The sequence below is a fragment of the Amblyomma americanum genome, chromosome 5 (genome assembly GCF_052857255.1).
Source record: "Amblyomma americanum isolate KBUSLIRL-KWMA chromosome 5, ASM5285725v1, whole genome shotgun sequence".
In the NCBI taxonomy this organism is placed as follows: Eukaryota; Metazoa; Arthropoda; class Arachnida; order Ixodida; family Ixodidae; genus Amblyomma; species Amblyomma americanum.
Genome location: NC_135501.1, coordinates 197,490,948 through 197,509,092, shown reverse-complemented (window position 1 = coordinate 197,509,092; position 18,145 = coordinate 197,490,948). Strand labels below are relative to the sequence as shown.

The window sequence follows — 18,145 nt, the reverse complement described above, 5'->3', positions numbered from 1 at the left end:
CGCAGGTAGCGAACGCGGGCCTGAATTCGGGTAACCTGGAATTCGTGGAGGATAAGAGCACCTAGCACACATTCTCAGCTGTAAAAAGAGTGTGATGTACTACATCGGAATGCATGATCAGTCCTACATTTTTTCTGCTAATAATCAGTACAGACAATGCAATCCTACACAAGCAATCTAGTACAAGAATACTTAAAGAAGGGAATTGCGCTAAAAAAGACATGGACGAGAAAAGACAAGGACGGGCGCAATTCCCTTCTTTAAGTATGTACGACCGACTCGCCCAACAACGTGCACTCCTGTAGTACAAGAATGTGGGCTTTTGGCTACGAAGCTCATAGTGAATGTGCCAATTTATTGCAGGACATTACTATGAAATTAGGTTTCAAATGCAGACAACAGAATCATGCTCAAAAGCTGTAACAATAGCAAATGCCTTTGGTGATTTATTGCTTTCATCATCATGAGCCTTACATACGCTCCGATGTGACAATGTTGGAGTGTATTCAAGGTCTTGAGCCACATTTCCAGTTTTCTCACTGGCCATACATCAGCATGATAGCAAAGGCTATGGAGTGCATACCAGAATTGCAAGGCACTTTCGCACTGTTGAAATGCACTGCTGTTCCAGCTTCCTTGATGGTACATGCAGCTGAAGCATACTTCTAGGCAACCTGTGTACAGAAGATGTGTATAGGTGCAGCTGTAGAAACCAATAGCAGATAATTATTCATATGATCTCACAATATGCACATTACTAAAGAGGATGCATGTTTTTCATCCTTATATCGTTCACATGGGCACATAAAAAAACCTCATTCAGAGAACACAAAGGTGTAGCAAAAATTAAAATGACATAATCTGGTGTATGGTCACAGATCAATTTCTTTGCTGTGCAGTGGGTAAATTAAGTGCATATTAGAGTACGAGGACATCTGCAATGGAGAGTAGCCAAAGAGGCTACTACTGTTACTGTCAGCTTTGTGCCAGTCTTTGCCATATTGCCTATGCTGATATAAAGGACCGTTTAGTTTTTCAGCACATATTTCTAATATTGTTCTTGAGGTGGTCAGTCACCCACGATTCATGTTTACCGGAAACCAAAGCAATGCAAGAAAATTATTTCTTGAGTACAGAACACGATTCAGATCTAATGTTATCTTGCATCGTTGTGCTTACTAATAGCATTACATTCCTATTTGCATGCCTCTCTTGCTTAACTGGGCAATGTTGAATACCAAGTTCTGGAGCCGATAAAGGGTTGTTTGTATATATGTTTCTACTGCCAATGTGCAGAATCATGCCTAAAGACACCTGATGCATAGTTTTTTATCCCTACCTTAATACAGAAGACGAACCTCCTTAGCTCAGCCATGCTTTTTAGAAAGAAGGCCAGACTGAACACAGACATTTTCACAAAGAGATGCAAACAGCTGTAATTATATTAATTTGGCTGAGGAGGCCAGCGCAGATTGTTAGTGTTGTTCACTTGTTGCAGCTTGAACTGGAGTTCTGAAATACAATGAAGTGAGGTTTTTGTGAGTCCAGGATGTCAAAAAAGCTAAAAAACAGCATTGCTAAGTAAACAAGAATAAATTTAATGCAGCAACTTACCAGTCAATGTCAGCAATAAACTTTGCTGTTCCTATGCAGCCCTTGAAATGGTTCAGCCTCAGTTTCTCAACCTCAAAGTATCCCCTTTCAGAAAAACTGAATGTTTGAATACTCAGTTCTACTTTCAATACCAGCCAATCGTATTTATTACCTGTGAGTTCTTCCGAGTTTGCTGCTATTCAGTGTGAATTCCTCTCAGTTTGTTAGCGGCTGAAAGACCTCCAGCTTCCTGGAAACCGTAGTGTTTAAATAAAGCTCCATGCTTGCACATGATGCAAAAGCATCTTGCATTAAAACCCGCGTGACTGAGAGCTAGGCAAAGCGCTGCTTACTTCATATGCACCGCTCCATAAACTTCGTAGCCTCACAGAAGATTCTGGATCAAAACACAAAATACAAACTTCTCAGGAGTTAGAGTTTTGTTCGTTGCACCTGCATGTTCTTACTGTGGATATTTATTTGTAAATAAATCTATACATTAAGAACAAAGAAGTCTTGAAACGTGTCCTATCACAACATTTCATTAAATCAACGATTCCCTGCAAGACGCATTCCCACAATGAAGACCAACAATAACTGGCAACACCCCCGGACAGCTAAACCATCTCCAGAGCAAAATAAGCAGACAATATGGTGGGCACATGCCTGCAGTGTGCACATTATAATTACTACCGAGGACAAGTACATTTACATTTTGTACCAGAAGTATGCCCCCACGACAACAATTCCCCAGTGTATATCCTATGTGCAGACAGGGACAAAGAAAAAAAAAGGTGGAGACAGTGTTCGCACTTTCACCTAATAATGAGAGCACTTCAACTAGTCCAGTTCTACGTCCTCCTGCAATATCATATTCAAGTGAAAAAACTTTCAACACTGGAATTTATTACTTTTTTTTGCTGTTCACAATGTGATGACCCTTAGGAATGGCAGGCCTACAGGAGATGTGCACTAATGTGCTTTAAATAATTTATTATAGCACTCTTTACCACCTATGCTCACAGCTAGCGAATGGCGAATGACACAACATAAAAGACTGTCATGACACCTTCAGATAATATCAACTTCTTGGCTATACGCCTTGGCTTGGCTATAGATGGCAATATGACATGATTGGCAAACACTGCAGAGAAAAGCAACAAACCAAAGACATTAGTTGTGAAGCGTCTTTGTCTCTGGTCTGCTATATTTCTCTGCGTAGAATGGTAGTCATGACACCATTCCACTGCTTGTAACTGTCATCATATTGAAGTTACTAGCCTAACTTGCTGCCACGTTTTTTTTTCTTTTCTCACTAACACGCTATTGTACTAGCAGCACTAATGCAAAAACCTACAAACCTTCATGCCTACTACAGAAAATTCTCCCATTTTTCTCTATACACAAGGTACTTACCAAAGCACACAGCAGATTCTTTACCACATACATCAGAGTTCAGTTGATGCAGAAAATAAGTGTTGCAAGCTAGGTTAACATAGCCCTTTTTTACTGACAAAGGCTTGTACACTGTGCCACTGCACATCGAAAGCCCTTACATGGAAAGCAACAAAGTTGGCATTAAAAACTACAATCCATGATGTAATGTGGAAGCACGAAACATGTTTCTAAATAATTTTACATAACTATTTGAACTCGTGTTTAGCAAATTTGGCTGTTGAAGCTTGGCACCTATTTCTGTAGCAGTACCATAACTCACTGTTTACTTGCATTAGTGAAGGAGCAGCTGTGGCTTTGTCAAGGTCTGAAAGGCATCCTTTTGTTATCAAACATCCCAGGCAAAAGATATTTCAGCCTTGTGCAATGCAATAGTGTACGCACCAGTTCATTCCCTTGTGCCTTATGTCTGCGTGCTGATGGCCCTCGTTGTGGAGTCTATTGCTGCCTGCGTGCACTTGTGTTCAATGTGGCTCGTGCACTGCGTTTGTGCATCATGCTTATAAAGCACAACTTCACAGTAGGTGACTGAGACAAACTGTGATGAACCTGCAAGAATGGAAAGATTCATGCCAAAAACAAAAAACAAAAATAATCCATCAGCAAATAAGTCACAATGACTGGAATCATTAAAAGAAATAAGTGCTACTACTGCAGTTGAAGTACAGGCACAATTAACAACTTCTCGACATGGAGACAAGGCTTAAAATTTTAGAATACAAAATATGTTGGCAAAGATGAAACAAGGTACAGGCTCACTAAGGTCTACTTACTAACAGGCCTGAAAGGACTATAGGCACCTAATTTTAGTTCCATGTTTCTCTGTAACGATGCATCATGAATCAGCAGGTGGTATTTACTGAAGACTGCTAAATAATTCATAATTGAATTTCTTCTCGATGCTCTTTCAGTTTCGGTTTCAACAATAAAATGATGGCTGTGACATATAAGGAATGTTTAGGTTACGCAAGGCATGAAAAATTGAAAAATAAAATATGATCACTGCTACATCATCTGTTGCAGCTGCAGCTACGGTGAGAAGACACAATCAAACCTCAATTTTTTTCTCAAAGTAACGATTTTGTATTCTTTATACTTTAAACATCCCTAACCATTCTGAAATATGTTTCAAAAGAAATTATATTTGTACTTCATTTCAATTGGAAGTTACACAAGTAGTAGAACCCTTACACTTGCACTTTAAAATTGAAACTAAGCTGTTTTTGTTCCCAACGTTGGCAGTTTAAGGGGGGACACGACTCTTTGGCACTGAAAATCGGCCCAAAAATCAGATTTTCAATCTTTTCATTTTCGTGTTCCTCGCACCATTCCGCATCTGTATGCAAATTTTCATCATTATACCCCACGTAATTAAGAAGTTATAGCGATTCAAAAATGCAGCACCACACCCACTGCCCTTTAAATTGTGGACAAACGACACCCAATTTCTCAAAACTGCAATTTTGAGGGTTCTGAAATTTTGGAGGAGCGATATCTCTTAAACTATTTGTTGTACGTGAAAGAATACGTGCTCCACGTACGCGTTCGATATTTCCGCTCACAAGGAAGAAAGATAATCGGGTAAAACTTAACTTGTTTAATTGGCCGAATGGTAAAAGAAAACTTTACAGAAGAGGTTGGAAACACGGCCTTTCCGTTCAGCGTCCCGCACAACCACTGTCCCGATGCCGGGCCGAGTCCTCCCTTTCCTCCTTTCCGGCGCCGTTCCTGGAAAGCGGCGACAGGCAAACGAGCCGCCCGATGACCCCGCAGACCGCCGCCCGGTTCAGGGCCGTTCAGAGAAGGCCGTGGGATCCCCATCCGGGCACCCGCCACCTGGTCCGCCCGCGCACACACACATACACGTGCACACACACACACACACAGCTCTCCCGCCGTCCTGGGTTCGTTGGCCGATAACATCGGGCACCGCACGGCGCCGTCTCAACTCTTTTGTCTCCGACACTATTTGTACTATAGCTCTCATTCTTGTTCTGTTAGAAAGAAAAACTCTTGAACAGTGCATTAAGACTAAAATATGTTCAGTTATTACACAGCAACATTTACAAAATTAATTATCAATCTTGGGTGCCAACTTGGGCTTTTAGTCACAAAAGTTTGACTAGGTGTAACTTTCGTTTAAATTCTTCTAGCATATTAATTCTTGGCTTGTTGCACTCTATGATCCTTCTAGATCACTCTGGCAGGTCTGTTCTCATCATGCCATAGAGTGTTTAGTAATTAGCTCACCTCCAAACGAACAATATGAATTAGATAAAATTCTGAAAACCATTTGATCTACAAGAAAACTAATCAGATATTTGAAATCAGCATGCAAAAATATACAAATGGTGCAAGTTTCAACCAGATCCACCCATAAATAAGGAAGAAAGTTCTAAGAGGGGTGTCCCCCCTTAACATTGTTATAGTAAACATTTCTCCTACATATTTTTTGTTTTTATACTACCTGCTATCCCTACGCATGCTTAGGCATATATATTACCTAAGACCGGCCACAAAAGGAATGTGCGAAGCTTGAAGACAGTATGTGAAGTCAGTTGGAAAGGAAAGTTGACTGACGCCATGGTTGGCCATCTATAGGTCTGCTACTGCATTGCCACACAAACTAACATGGGAGACCTTAGAAAAAATAATGAAGCCACATCAACCAGTCACTTTCACTGTACCTCTACACATGATCAGCACAGGCATGGCTTGCACACCTCCTGCTTCAAACGTCTCATGTGGATTAGAAAGAACTGAAGCACTGAGTTAAAGCAGCTATGCACACAAGAGAGCTTCCAAACCGACATGAATAACAATGTAAAAGGTCTAGTCAGTGCACAGATGAACTCCTGTCTAAATGTTTACGTGGCAAAATATGACATCCAAAAAAGGGCTTCGATGGCCTTATGATTAAGAAAACTCTCAACTGGCATGATGCTTTTAGTAACTTCAGCATTGGAAGAAGGCATAGCAGAGATACCGCAAAGCACGTGCTGGCAAAGATTTATGGTATTAATCAAGAGGGCTTGCATCACCAAACATTACCAATGGATACAAAAAATTAACTGTTCCCCTAAAATGAGTAAGAAAGAAAAGACGAGCAGTAATACGAGCAAAAGAAGGCCTCACTATGTTTTAAGGGAGCCCTGGCTACGAGTATGGAGCATTTCAAGCTTCCAAGCAATCATTTTTATATTTCTGATGCCCTTTAAAAATTTCACTTTCATTTTTCTCACACGAGCTTTTTGCTCAAAACCGTGTTACGCAAGCATTGATAACTTTTCTGTGAATTCATGTTTTTAACTGAAGTTTGCGTGCCTATTCCTAACATACTGAGACAATCAACTATGATAGATAAAATTCATGTGAAATTTTTGAAATTACAGCTAATTGTTTGAATAAATGTAATTAAACTTGGGCATGTTTGTTCATTTCGTTCAGTTCTTTGAAATTGCATCTTTAACATTATTTGCAACACATCTCAATTCATTGCATAGGGCACACATACAGCTACGCAAATGCCAAAGCTTTCTTTATTTAGACATTTCAGGGTTTACTTATCACTGCTTGCAGGACTAGCAACTTTAGTGAAATTTTTCACAATAGAAAGCTCTAAAGAATAACTTGCGCCTTTGTTTACATTTTAAATGTGATAATGTAAATGATACATGCTCTATAAGATAAAATAAAATTTATGATCATAACTGTTGATTTAAAGCTAATTATTTTATATTTGGCCCCCAACCTTGATTAGGCATTGTAGCTGATTCAAACTATGTATGAGAGATTATGTTGCATTACTTTCATGCCTCACTTGACATAAACACTTCTTAGAGGTCACAACGATTGTTTAGTTGTTGATACTGAAACAGCATCAAGAAGAAATTCAATTACAAATTAAACAGTCGTCGTAGAAGAATACAACGGGGTGCATCATTTTAAGTACAGCATTGTGCAAACTTAGTGGAAACAACTCTAACACATATGGTATATCTCTTGTGTATATGTGTCAAAGTTGCGCCTTCTACAGAACCATTCTTCTCAATTTCACTTGCACCTGAATTTTTTAGCTAGCGATGGTCTTTTGGTTCAGGCAAAAACTTGGTGCAAAACATACCTTGGGCTGGTAATTTGATGGCATGGTTGAAATTCCTACACATGTCAGCGAATGCGATTTTATCACGAAAAGGTGCCTGCGAAAAATAATTAGTATTCATAAAGCAAGAGCAGGGGGAGTACAAACCTCATCAAGTATGTCTGCACGGCCACCATCTAGACTCTGGCAGTTCAGCCCTGTTGGAGTGCTCTCAGAAACAATCAGTCGTATGGGCATGGACACAACAGGATGAATCGTCGGCATGGCTTCCGAGATCAGCAACAGTCTCACTAGCTCCAAGCCAAAGTTCACAAAGTTAAGCCTGGTCACACACATAGCTGCCTACCGAAAAATGAAGCTAGCACATTATGCTCAGCTTCCCCGGCATCGAGTCACTGTCATATGTTCGCCAAGCAAATGAGGTCCAGGTGCCCCAAAGCCACCATGGCCAAGCTGCACCAATGCTGCCTGAGAGATGCATGGCAGAGGGCTCCGCATTAATTCAGACAAATTGGAGATCATTACTCTGTACTGAAAGCATACACCACATGAAAAGTCCCTTCATATAACGAACTGCTTAAAAAACTACTGCGGAAAAGTAATATTGCAAGCGATTTAAATGCAGCTGCAGGAGCATCTCCAAGCCGAGACACGGCTACGTTTGCTCACATTAGCTGACTTAACTTTTGAAATGCAGCACAAAAGAGCTGAAATTCACAACCACCTCAAAACTGTGCACGCCGGTGGGCAGTCACAGTTGATGCTCAAGCGATTATGACCCGCCGTGGTGGTTCAGAGGTTAAGGCGCTCGGCTACCGAGTTGGAGGAAGAGGGCTCAATCCCAGCTGCGGCGGCTGTGTTTCTGTGCAAGCGAAACACAAGAAGTGCCCATGTGCTGTGCAATGTCAGAGCACGTTACAGAACCCCAGTTGGTCTAAATTCATCCAGAGCCCTCTTCTATGCTGTCCCTCACAGCCCATTCGCCATATCGGGAGGTTAAACCTCACATTTTACAATAATTTTATTTTTTCAAGTGATTATGCTCAAAATGCGGCAGACTTTTTCTGCAGCTGCCAGTCACTACACTTTTGCTCATACAAAAGTTGCCCACCAAAGTGACTCGAGTTAACGAGAACTTTTGTAAGAGCCATGTTGCTGTGGCTACAGTGTGCAAAAAATGTTGCCATGCTTGTCAGATAAGCTTCAGCAGCAAGAAATGAGAGCAGCACTTGCCAGATAAAGAATTTCCACCGTATGCACTGCATTATTCTACGTTTGCTGCGGTGCACTGAATAGGCATCACTAGGGCCTGCAGCGCTTGGTGCGGTGACCCAACGCGTCAACCCGCAACAATGCGCCACCTCATCTGACCTCATACTGCATCCCCCCTCTCGGCGCTGCACCCAGAGCAGCCCGCTTAAACTATTCTAGCCTGTATCTTTATAATCTGGTGTGCATATTGACTATGTCATTAAAACAAACCTTTCCAAAAGGCCTTATCCTTTTCATAACTTTTTTTTTTTTTTCAGAACACTGCACCTACGACCACCCCACACAATTACAGCTTGGTCTCAAGACATGCGCAAACTGCCCAACATTAGAGGCCCTGACATTAGCTTATATATGTAGTCAGTTCAAAAGACTGCGACATCAAGGAGATGACTAATTAAACCTAGCTTGAGTCCTACAAATATTTCAGAGTGAGTAAGTGGGGAAATTACGTGTACACATGAAAAAGGCAGAGCATGCCCATTGCCCATCTCAGTCAGTGAGTGATCCGCAGGTGCGTCGGTCTGTGGAAAAAGAGTGGGGAAGCAACCAAATTTATGAAGCATGCTGCCACGTGGGTGCTATTCTACGGAAAATTGATAGGGCAGCGTCACAAGGTCTGACAGCCACATCTTGCACCAACAAGGCTGCAGTGTGGAACAGGGGCACAAGACAATGTAGAGCAAACCCTTGTTGAGAACATGAGTATAAAGCTACGCCAATGAACTGTACACCATTCCACTGTCAGTCGCCGGAGGCAAACTTTTTCTGCCTTCAAGTGAAGCAGACATCAAGAAAATGCATGAAGAGTCACCTTTCCTGGAGATTTTCAACATTCCACATATTTGCTTATTACAGTAATTGAAAATAATCATTTTGCTGTTGGAAATGTAACATACACACACTAAGAGAGTGTACTTGTGCACTGAAGGATATGCATTTTGGTGTTTGTTAGTGGCGTGTCCCTGTGTACTGCCTATAATCTCATGATGACCCCAGCAGGTACAGGGGTGATGAAAAAAATGCGAACGGAGTGGAGCCTATGTGCTCTGTTGTTCACATTTCTTTTCATCATACATTTACTTCGCTGGTAGGAAAAAGACACTAGAGTCGTCCATGATACATTCTAGGACGACAGCAATGCCTCTCTGCAATGTTTAGAAAGTATCATGGACAACTGCAACATCTTTTTCTTGCCACCAAAGTAAAAGTCCAATTAAAAGAAAATCAAACAGCAAAGCACATAGGCACCGCATTGTTCAAATTTCTTTTCATTGTCATTGTACATAGACCATTTAAAGAAGCCTAAGTCAAAAGTATAGATGATTTGCACCGATGTCACACTGGCTACCATATGGGTGTACTCGAAACCCAGCAAAAAACTGTCTGTCCACCTGACCTAGTTATCACCACCTGCCCTGTGGACACCTGGTGGAAGCTATGCATAGTCTACCATCATGGTGCTCCCCATGTCAAATACAGGCCATCTACAGCTTGATGCCCAATAGCTTGTCCAGTGATAAATGCGGGCTATTTGTACACCATGTCATGGATTTAAGGCCTTTTTTTTTTACTTTGAGGCACACACTGTCCTTTAACAGACTGTGATTACACCAAGAATACACAAAGACCAACAGCAGCACCAGCGCAGTTGACGCCGCATGGTGACCACGACGGTGATCGGTACGAGCTATGCAAGTTGTTCTACAAGAAGTATATGGCACCACCTGAAGCTGCTGCCACTGTTCTACAGTCAAAAGCAAGCCAGGCAACAACACTGTGGTTTCTGTCATAGAAACTGCATTTGATGGGGTCTAATATTAGCAAAGTGCTAAGAAAGGAAGCAACATCATGCAAAAAAGGGGCTGCAAGAATGCTTTTGCCTCCTCTTTCTGGCAATCAAGACACAAGGCATGGTAAACAAATGAGGCCAGTTGCTTGTGCCCAATTCATTGCACAAACAAGCTGCTCACTGTCAAGGAGACCAGGATAGTTGCAAGTGTGGAGATGCTGTAGCTCCCAGCTCTCTTATCACATCTCTGTTATCACGTCTCGGTTCACATCTCTGTTATCACATCTCTGTCATCACATCTCTGTCATCACATCTCTGTCATCACATCTCTGTCATCACATCTCTGTCAGCATCACTGTCAGCCATTGCTAGTTAAATGTGTTTACATTCCTTAGACATGTAGAGTCATGACAAGAGGGCTATGCATGGTATTTATTATACTTACTGCGTAACAGTGATCCTTTTTCAAGGGTGCAATACGCTCATAGCTAGATGTGGGTTGTCTCTCTTGCATCTGAAATAGAGCAAACTTGCCATAGTTTTGGGCTTAGGAGCCAGCATAATGGTCACACTGTTGCTTCACTCTCGGCAACCATTGGGCAAATATGTAGTGTTATCCTAACAGCGATGCAGCGATGGCGTAGAGGTAGAACATCCGCCTCGCGTGCAAGAGGACCGGGGTTCAAATCCTGGTGCCGCGCAATTCTCCACCGGGTTTAAAAAAAAAAAAAAGAAAAATCCGCGTGTCGATGGAATTGCATAACCAGGCCTGGAGTGCGGCCTTATCTCGGTGACCAGAACCGACAATGCACTCTCTCACCAGAGCAGGATTTGGCCACCCTGGTGTAGTACTTGGCCACAACCTTCTATGATCAAACCAATTAACCCTCGGCCCTCAGTCCCCAGCGGCTGCAGAGCAACTGACCACGGCGGCGGTCAGACCTGTGACGCAGCGGAGGGTGCTAAGAATCTCTGGCTCCGGACAGGCCGCCATTGGAATCTGAACCTGGCAACGTTTAACGCTAGAACTTTAGCTAGTGAGGCTAGCCTAGCAGTGCTGTTCGAGGAACTAACGGGAATTAAATGGGATGTGATAGGGCTTAGCGAAGTTAGGAGGACAGGTGAGGCGTATACAGTACTAAAGGACGGACACATACTGTGCTATCGCGGGCTAAAGGATAGACGAGAACTAGGTGTGGGTTTCCTCATTAATAAGGATATAGCTGGCAACGTAGAGGAGCTCTACAGTATTAACGAGAGGGTAGCAGCAATAGCAATTAGGCTGAATAGGAGGTACAAGCTGAAAGTGGTGCAGGCCTACGCACCCACATCCAGCCATGATGACCAGACCGTTGAAAGCTTCTATGAGGACGTAGAATCAGCAATGAATAGAGTAAAATCGCAGTACACTGTACTGATGGGCGACTTCAATGCGAAGGTGGGCAAGAAGCAGGCTGACGACCACGCGGTAGGTGACTATGGGATAGGCTCTAGAAATAGCAGGGGAGAGTTATTAGTCGAATTCGCGGATAGAAATAATTTACGGATCATGAATACCTTCTTCCGCAAACGAGAAAACAGGAAGTGGACCTGGAAGAGCCCCAATGGTGAGATTAAAAATGAAATAGACTTCATACTATGCGCTAAACCTGGCATCATTCAGGATGTGGCCGTCCTCGGAAGGGTGCGTTGCAGCGACCATAGAATGGTAAGGTCTAGAATTAGCCTAGACTTGAAGAGGGAACGGAAGAAGCTAGCGAAGAAGAAGACCATTAACGAGTTAGACGTAAGAGGGAAAGCACAGGAGTTTAGGATAGCACTGCAAAACAGATACTCGGCTTTAACTGAGGAAGATGATCTTGATGTTCATTCAATGCACGATAACCTGACATCAATAATTACGGAGTGCGCAGTAAAAGTAGGCGGCAGGACAGTTCGAAAAGATACCGGGAAGCTATCTCAGGTGACGAAAGATCTGATTAAGAAGCGCCAAAACATGAAGGCATCTAACACTACCGATAGAATAGAACTAACGGAGCTATCAAAGTTAATAAATAAGCGCAAGGTAGCCGACATAAGGAAGTTTAATATGGAGAGAATCGAGCATGCTCTAAAGAACGGAGGTAGCCTAAAAACAGTGAAGAGGAAACTAGGCATAGGTAAAAACCAGATGTATGCATTAAGAGACAAGCAGGGCAATGTCATTAGCAATATGGATAAGATAGTTAACGTAGCCGAAGAGTTCTACACAGACCTGTACAGTAGCCAATGTAATCAGAACGCTAATGAGAAAGACAGCAGTGCACAGCAATGCGTCATCCCGCCAGTAACGAAAGATGAAGTAAAGAAAGCCTTAGAAGCAATGAAAAGGGGAAAAGCAGCTGGGGAGGATCAGGTAACAGCAGATCTGTTGAAGGATGGAGGGGACATCGTGCTAGAAAAACTAGCCACCCTGTATACGCAATGCCTTAGGACCTCGACTGTACCAGAAGCTTGGAAGAATGCAAACATTATCTTAATTCATAAGAAGGGAGACGCCAAGGACTTGAAAAATTACAGGCCGATCAGCTTACTATCCGTTGCCTACAAAGTATTTACTAAGGTAATCGCTAATAGAGTCAGGGCAACGTTAGACTTTAATCAACCAAATGATCAGGCAGGCTTTCGTAAAGGATATTCCACAATAGATCATATTCACACTATCAATCAGGTTATAGAGAAATGCGCAGAATATAACCAACCTCTATATATAGCTTTCATTGATTACGAGAAAGCATTCGACTCAGTAGAAACCTCAGCAGTCATACAGGCATTGCGTAATCAGGGAGTAGAAGAGCCTTATGTCAAAATACTGGAAGATATATATAGCAACTGCACAGCTACTATAGTCCTCCATAAAGTCAGCAATAAAATTCTAATAAGGAAGGGCGTCAGGCAAGGAGACACGATATCGCCAATGCTGTTCACCGCATGTTTGCAGGAGGTATTTCGAGGCCTGAATTGGGAACAGTTGGGAATAAGAATAAATGGAGAATACCTAAATAATCTGAGATTTGCTGATGACATTGCCTTGCTGAGTCACTCAGGAGGTGAACTGCAAATCATGATCAACGAGTTAGACAGGCAGAGCAGATCGATGGGTCTAAAAATTAACATGCAGAAAACCAAGGTAATGTTCAACAGTCTAGCAAGGGAACAACAGTTCACAATTGGCAGCGAGAGCCTAGAAATTGTGCCGGAATACGTCTACTTAGGGCAGGTAGTGACAGCTGATCCGGATCATGAGAGGGAGATAACTAGAAGGATAAGAATGGGGTGGAGCGCATATGGCAAATTCTCGCAGATCATGAGTGGCAGTTTACCAATTTCCCTCAAGAGGAAAGTGTACAACAGCATAATCTTACCGGTACTCACCTACGGGGCAGAAACGTGGAGGCTAACGAAAAGAGTTCAGCTTAAGTTAAGGACAACGCAGCGAGCCATGGAAAGAAAAATGATAGGTGTAACGTTAAGAGATCGGAAGCGGGCAGAGTGGGTGAGGGAACAAACACGGGTTAATGACATCCTAGTCGAAATCAAGAGAAAGAAATGGGCTTGGGCAGGGCATGTGATGCGAAGGCAAGATAACCGCTGGTCTTTAAGGGTAACGGAGTGGGTTCCAAGAGAAAGTAAGCGTAGCAGGGGGCGGCAGAAGGTTAGATGGGCGGATGAGATTAAGAAGTTTGCAGGCAAAGGGTGGATGCAGCTGGCAAAGGATAGGGTTAATTGGAGAGACATGGGAGAGGCCTTTGCCCTGCAGTAGTAAGGCTGATGATGATGATGATGATGATCCTAACACAACCATGCGACGAGTACAAACAAGGACCGTAGCGCAGAAATTATCACTCGCTGCACAGTATGTATGTGTAAGGCTAGACAAGAGGCACTGTCTCTTGCATCTTGAACAGAAGACTTGTCACAGATGTGTCACATCTATGTGCCATTGCTTCACTAATCTGCTGTGTTACCATTTCTTATAAATGTGACAACAGGCTGCAAAGTGCTAGAGGCAAAAATTGTTCGGAATTGTATAGGGAAGCAGCGTCCTGTACTGAAGTACAGCGTTATAATGAGTGCGTTTTCGTCATTGCTAGAATTGACATTTGAGTGTGATCACTAGTGTGAACATTAAATCTTACCGTGTTAACTTGGTGGACGTTCGCACTTCCACCAGCAGTAACAATTGTGCCTTCATCCTGTGAAAAAAAAAAAAGATTGCATTTTCGTCATTGCTAGAATTAGCATTTGACAGTGATGACTAGTGTGAACATCAAATCTTACTTACTGTGTTTACAAGGTGCACGTTCACACTTCCACCAGCAGTAACAATTGTGCCTTCATCCTGTGAAAAAAAAAAAAAAAAGATTGCATTTTCGTCATTGCTAGAATTAGCATTTGACAGTGATGACTAGTGTGAACATCAAATCTTACTTACTGTGTTTACAAGGTGCACGTTCACACTTCCACCAGCAGTAACAATTGTGCCTTCATCCTGTGAAAAAAAAAAAAGCTTGCTCAGAATGGCAAATGAACATTTGATTGACAATATCTGGTGTCACATCGTACACTCCCCATTCCACTAAGAAACATGGGTAGTCTATGTTGACACAGAACATAAGGCATGACATTAAGAACTGTGACTGCTGAACACAGGATGCCATTTAATGATGCTGACTTACCTGGTCGCTTTAACTGGTCATAAACGTTCTACTGATATAACAACATTGCGCAGGTTTAAATATGCGACGATAAAAGGGTACAGGTGCCTTAACTGCCGCACCTGCCACCACAGAGCGGAGCATGCATCGGAAATGGACTTCCACATTCTGAGACATGCATAAGATATAATAAAGAAAACACCAGTCAGCAGCAAAATTACATAAATTACTAAAAGCTGGACTTAGCGTTGTCTGGTGGTTCATTCAACATTGTCAACTGAGGCCGTGTGCAATACGACTGAAATTACAGCCACAGGACTCTGGTACAACCCTGCAAACCTCGACGAAGGAAATTCCCTTGATATCATGCTTAGACAAACCTTTCTCTTCGGCAACTCAACTTCGTGCCTCACGATGCGGCGTCGACCCTTCAACACCTGCATCGAATAAACGGCTGACATGTAGTAAATGCGGGGGCTACAACGTTACCATTATACGCCTTACCTTTTTTTCGTACCCGAGTCGAAGCATTGGAACCGGATTCCGCTCTGTTCTCCTGCCATCAACAAAATGCTGGGAACAAACGCGAGAAGATTCGGTGGGAAAAAAATCCTTTCGATTAACTGCCACAATCCAGCGTCGCCGCAAATCGCGATCCGCAGGAAACCTATGCAGCAGGTAGATATTGCAGCCACACTCCTCTTGCAGAACAGCATGGGTTTCGCAGAGCTGTTTCCTTGCGACATTTCTTTTCTTCTGATTATAAGTGCATCCGTAAACGGCGCAGTGTTGCCCTGATGAAAACTGATGCTGGTAAGGCATCCTTGGCCCAGTGAAACAGCAAAGGTGGGAACAAAAAAGCCGCGCACACGAGATACCCCACGACCAGCCGCGCGCCCAGCTGTGTTCCTAGCTCAGCTTCGACGCGCCTGATACTCTTCGTTACCAACATCTCAATACAGGACAGCAAAATCAGATTACGCGCTCCCCGGTACGAAAGTTCGGTTTTCGAAAACTTCAGACATACAAGAAAACATTTTAAAGAAACTAATCAATGCTATTAGAAGATTCATAAAGCTTTTTCGCAAAGCAAGCTCCCAATCCGGCGTGGTCTAGTGGCTAGGATATCTGGCTTTCACCCAGAAGGCCCGGGTTCGATTCCCGGCGTCGGAATGCTTTTTTTTTTCTTTCCATCAATTACACACTCATCTAGCGTGCAGCCTGAACACACAATCCATTCCATTCCAAAAACCTTTATTTCCACCAGAGAAGAGGCTCCCCTACTCCCCATCTCTGGCACGCAGGCCTAGGGGTGGGGGCCGGGAGCCTCGCATCTAAAGGCAGGCATAGAGTTCTTAGTCTCTTGCGGCCTCCAGTGCCAGGTGAATGACTTTTTTCTGCACGGCGGGGTCCGCGCTTTGCAGAAGGGTTTCCCAGGCTTCCTTGCTATTTATTCCTTCTTTAATTCCTGGGGAGTGTGTACATTCCCAAATGATGTGATCTAGGGTCCCCCTATTCTCACATTTTTTGCATTTTTCCTCTATTTCCTTTTCCCTAAATACGTGTGATGCCCACACCGGGTTTATGAAGTTCCCAGCTTGTAGTCTACGCCATGTTGTAGCTTCTTTATTCCCTAGTGTTTTGTCCGGCGGAGGGAAAATCCTCCTTTGACTTCTATAGCTCTCTATTATTTCTGCATAGCTGATCAGTCTCTCATCCAGGTCCTTGCAGTCGGGCGGCTCTCCCCTGGCTCGGAAGTAGAGGTCTCGAGCCAGGGTGTTTGCCGCCTCGTTTCCAGGGATGGATGCGTGAGCTGGTACCCACACGATGCGTACGTCCCTCCCAATTTCCTTCTTTTTTAGAATTTGTGCTGCTTCTAAGGCAATCCTCCCTCTGCCATAATTGTAGACTGCAGTTTTGCTGTCACTAGCTATAATTTTGGCCTGCGTTCCTACGCATGCGAGCGCTATTGCGACTTCTTCCGCCGTTTCAATCGTTTGCCATGCTGACGTCATGTAACCTACCTGCATGGCAGGTGGCGGTTCATAGTTTGCTCGGGAAGAGCATCCTGGATTGTACTGTACAGTATTGTGCGTATTTATCGTGAAGACTGTCAATAATTTCCCCGCCTCAACCGCTGGCTCATTTACGGTGAAACTGCAGACAGAGCTTGCGTATTATGGTAGCTTTTTTATCGTAGCAAGTTTGAAAACGGTACTTATTGAGTTGAGCCGTGCATAATGCGAAAACGTAATCGTCTACGTAGAGATCGGCGAACCAAAACCTGCAGACGACGTTTTTTCACCGAAGGGCGGCAGTGGCGCCATCTGTTTTCGGAAGTGGAAAGCGTTTCGACAAGGCCGCCGAGACGAGCGTTACAAACAATATTCTTTGAAAGATAAAGCCTCGTTAAATCACTTGTTCTGGTATTGTTTTTCGCTCAATTAGCCGAAAATGTTGTAAGCGCTTCAGTTGAAGCAGACGAAACGGCAAATTCAAAGGACCCGCGCTTCTTGCAACGCTCGCCTCGGCGACCTTGTCATGACGCTTTCGACTGCCGAAAACAGATGACGCCACTACCGCCATTCAGCGAAAAAACGTCGTCTGCGGGTTTTAGTTCGCCGATCTCTACGTAGACGATTAGGTTTTCGCATCATGCACGACTCAACTAAGCAAGTACCGTTGTCAAACTTGCTACGATACAAAAGTTACCATAATACGCAAGCTCTGTGTGCAGTTTCATCGCAAATGAGCCAGCTGTTGAGGCGGGGCAACTTTTGAAAGTCTTCACGATAAAAACGCACAATACTGTACATACATTGTCCCACAGGTGGCAGTGCCATCCCAAGGCACTGGCAGGTGGCGGTTAAATTAATGATTGGTCGCGCGAGGTTGCTCAGGAAGAGCGAGACTACGGGATTGTACAAACCCCACCTGTGACAGCACCTGCCCTCTGCCGACTTTTTTTTTTTAGAGGGGGGGGGGGTGCATGTAGGGTGTTTTTTTTTCAGGTGCATCGTATGGATCCGATCGTACCATGAGAATAAAGGTACGCCATGTGGCCAAAGGTACGTCGGGCGGGCCAGGTACATTTTTAAAGCGAAAGCATTACATGGTTCATTTGCAACGAAATCCGGCGGCGTCAATTGGCCAAGAAAAGCGGTACCGAAACCTCATGACGTCACATATGGTCTCGCATGTCGCAGGCAGCAGACCATAAGAATTAGTATAACGGGT

At 43.4% G+C, this 18,145-nt stretch overlaps 1 protein-coding gene and 1 non-coding gene across 10 annotated transcripts; one reads left to right on the top strand and one right to left on the bottom strand.

Moving 5' to 3' along the window:
- Positions 1-404: 404 nt before the first annotated feature.
- On the bottom strand, positions 405-15,939 carry LOC144133318 (uncharacterized). Of its 9 annotated transcripts, none has more exons than XR_013315032.1 (11): positions 15,413-15,932; positions 15,289-15,345; positions 14,686-14,742; positions 14,536-14,592; positions 14,390-14,446; positions 10,657-10,725; positions 7,172-7,247; positions 4,642-4,776; positions 3,433-3,597; positions 1,340-1,512; positions 405-674 (listed from the first exon to the last, which is right to left on the bottom strand). XR_013315032.1 is itself a non-coding variant. In XM_077666311.1 (10 exons), the coding sequence occupies exons 1-9, from the start codon at positions 15,728-15,730 to the stop codon at positions 3,452-3,454; spliced, it is 936 nt and encodes a 311-aa protein (XP_077522437.1). In that variant the 5' UTR covers positions 15,731-15,933; the 3' UTR covers positions 405-703; positions 3,433-3,451. The 9 variants fall into 9 exon arrangements, 3 of the variants coding, with proteins under 3 accessions (XP_077522437.1, XP_077522439.1, XP_077522440.1); XR_013315028.1 differs by having other exon boundaries at positions 405-703; positions 4,678-4,776; positions 15,413-15,924; XR_013315029.1 differs by having other exon boundaries at positions 4,678-4,776; positions 15,413-15,924.
- Positions 15,940-16,009: 70 nt separating this feature from the next.
- On the top strand, positions 16,010-16,081 carry TRNAE-UUC (transfer RNA glutamic acid (anticodon UUC)). The gene has a single exon. It is a non-coding gene; the product is annotated as a tRNA-Glu (tRNA).
- Positions 16,082-18,145: the final 2,064 nt, after the last annotated feature.

Excerpts from the sequence above, each read along its gene's own strand:
- LOC144133318 (XM_077666311.1), bottom strand. The coding sequence starts at position 15,730 with ATGCCTTACCAGCATCAGTTTTCATCAGGGCAACACTGCGCCGTTTAC. Across the intron at positions 14,593-14,685 it reads ACGTGCACCTTGTAAACACA|GATGAAGGCACAATTGTTAC; the intron begins GTAAGTAAGATT and ends TTTTTTTCACAG. Across the intron at positions 4,777-7,171 it reads CATCAAATTACCAGCCCAAG|GAACGGCGCCGGAAAGGAGG; the intron begins GTATGTTTTGCA and ends GCCGCTTTCCAG.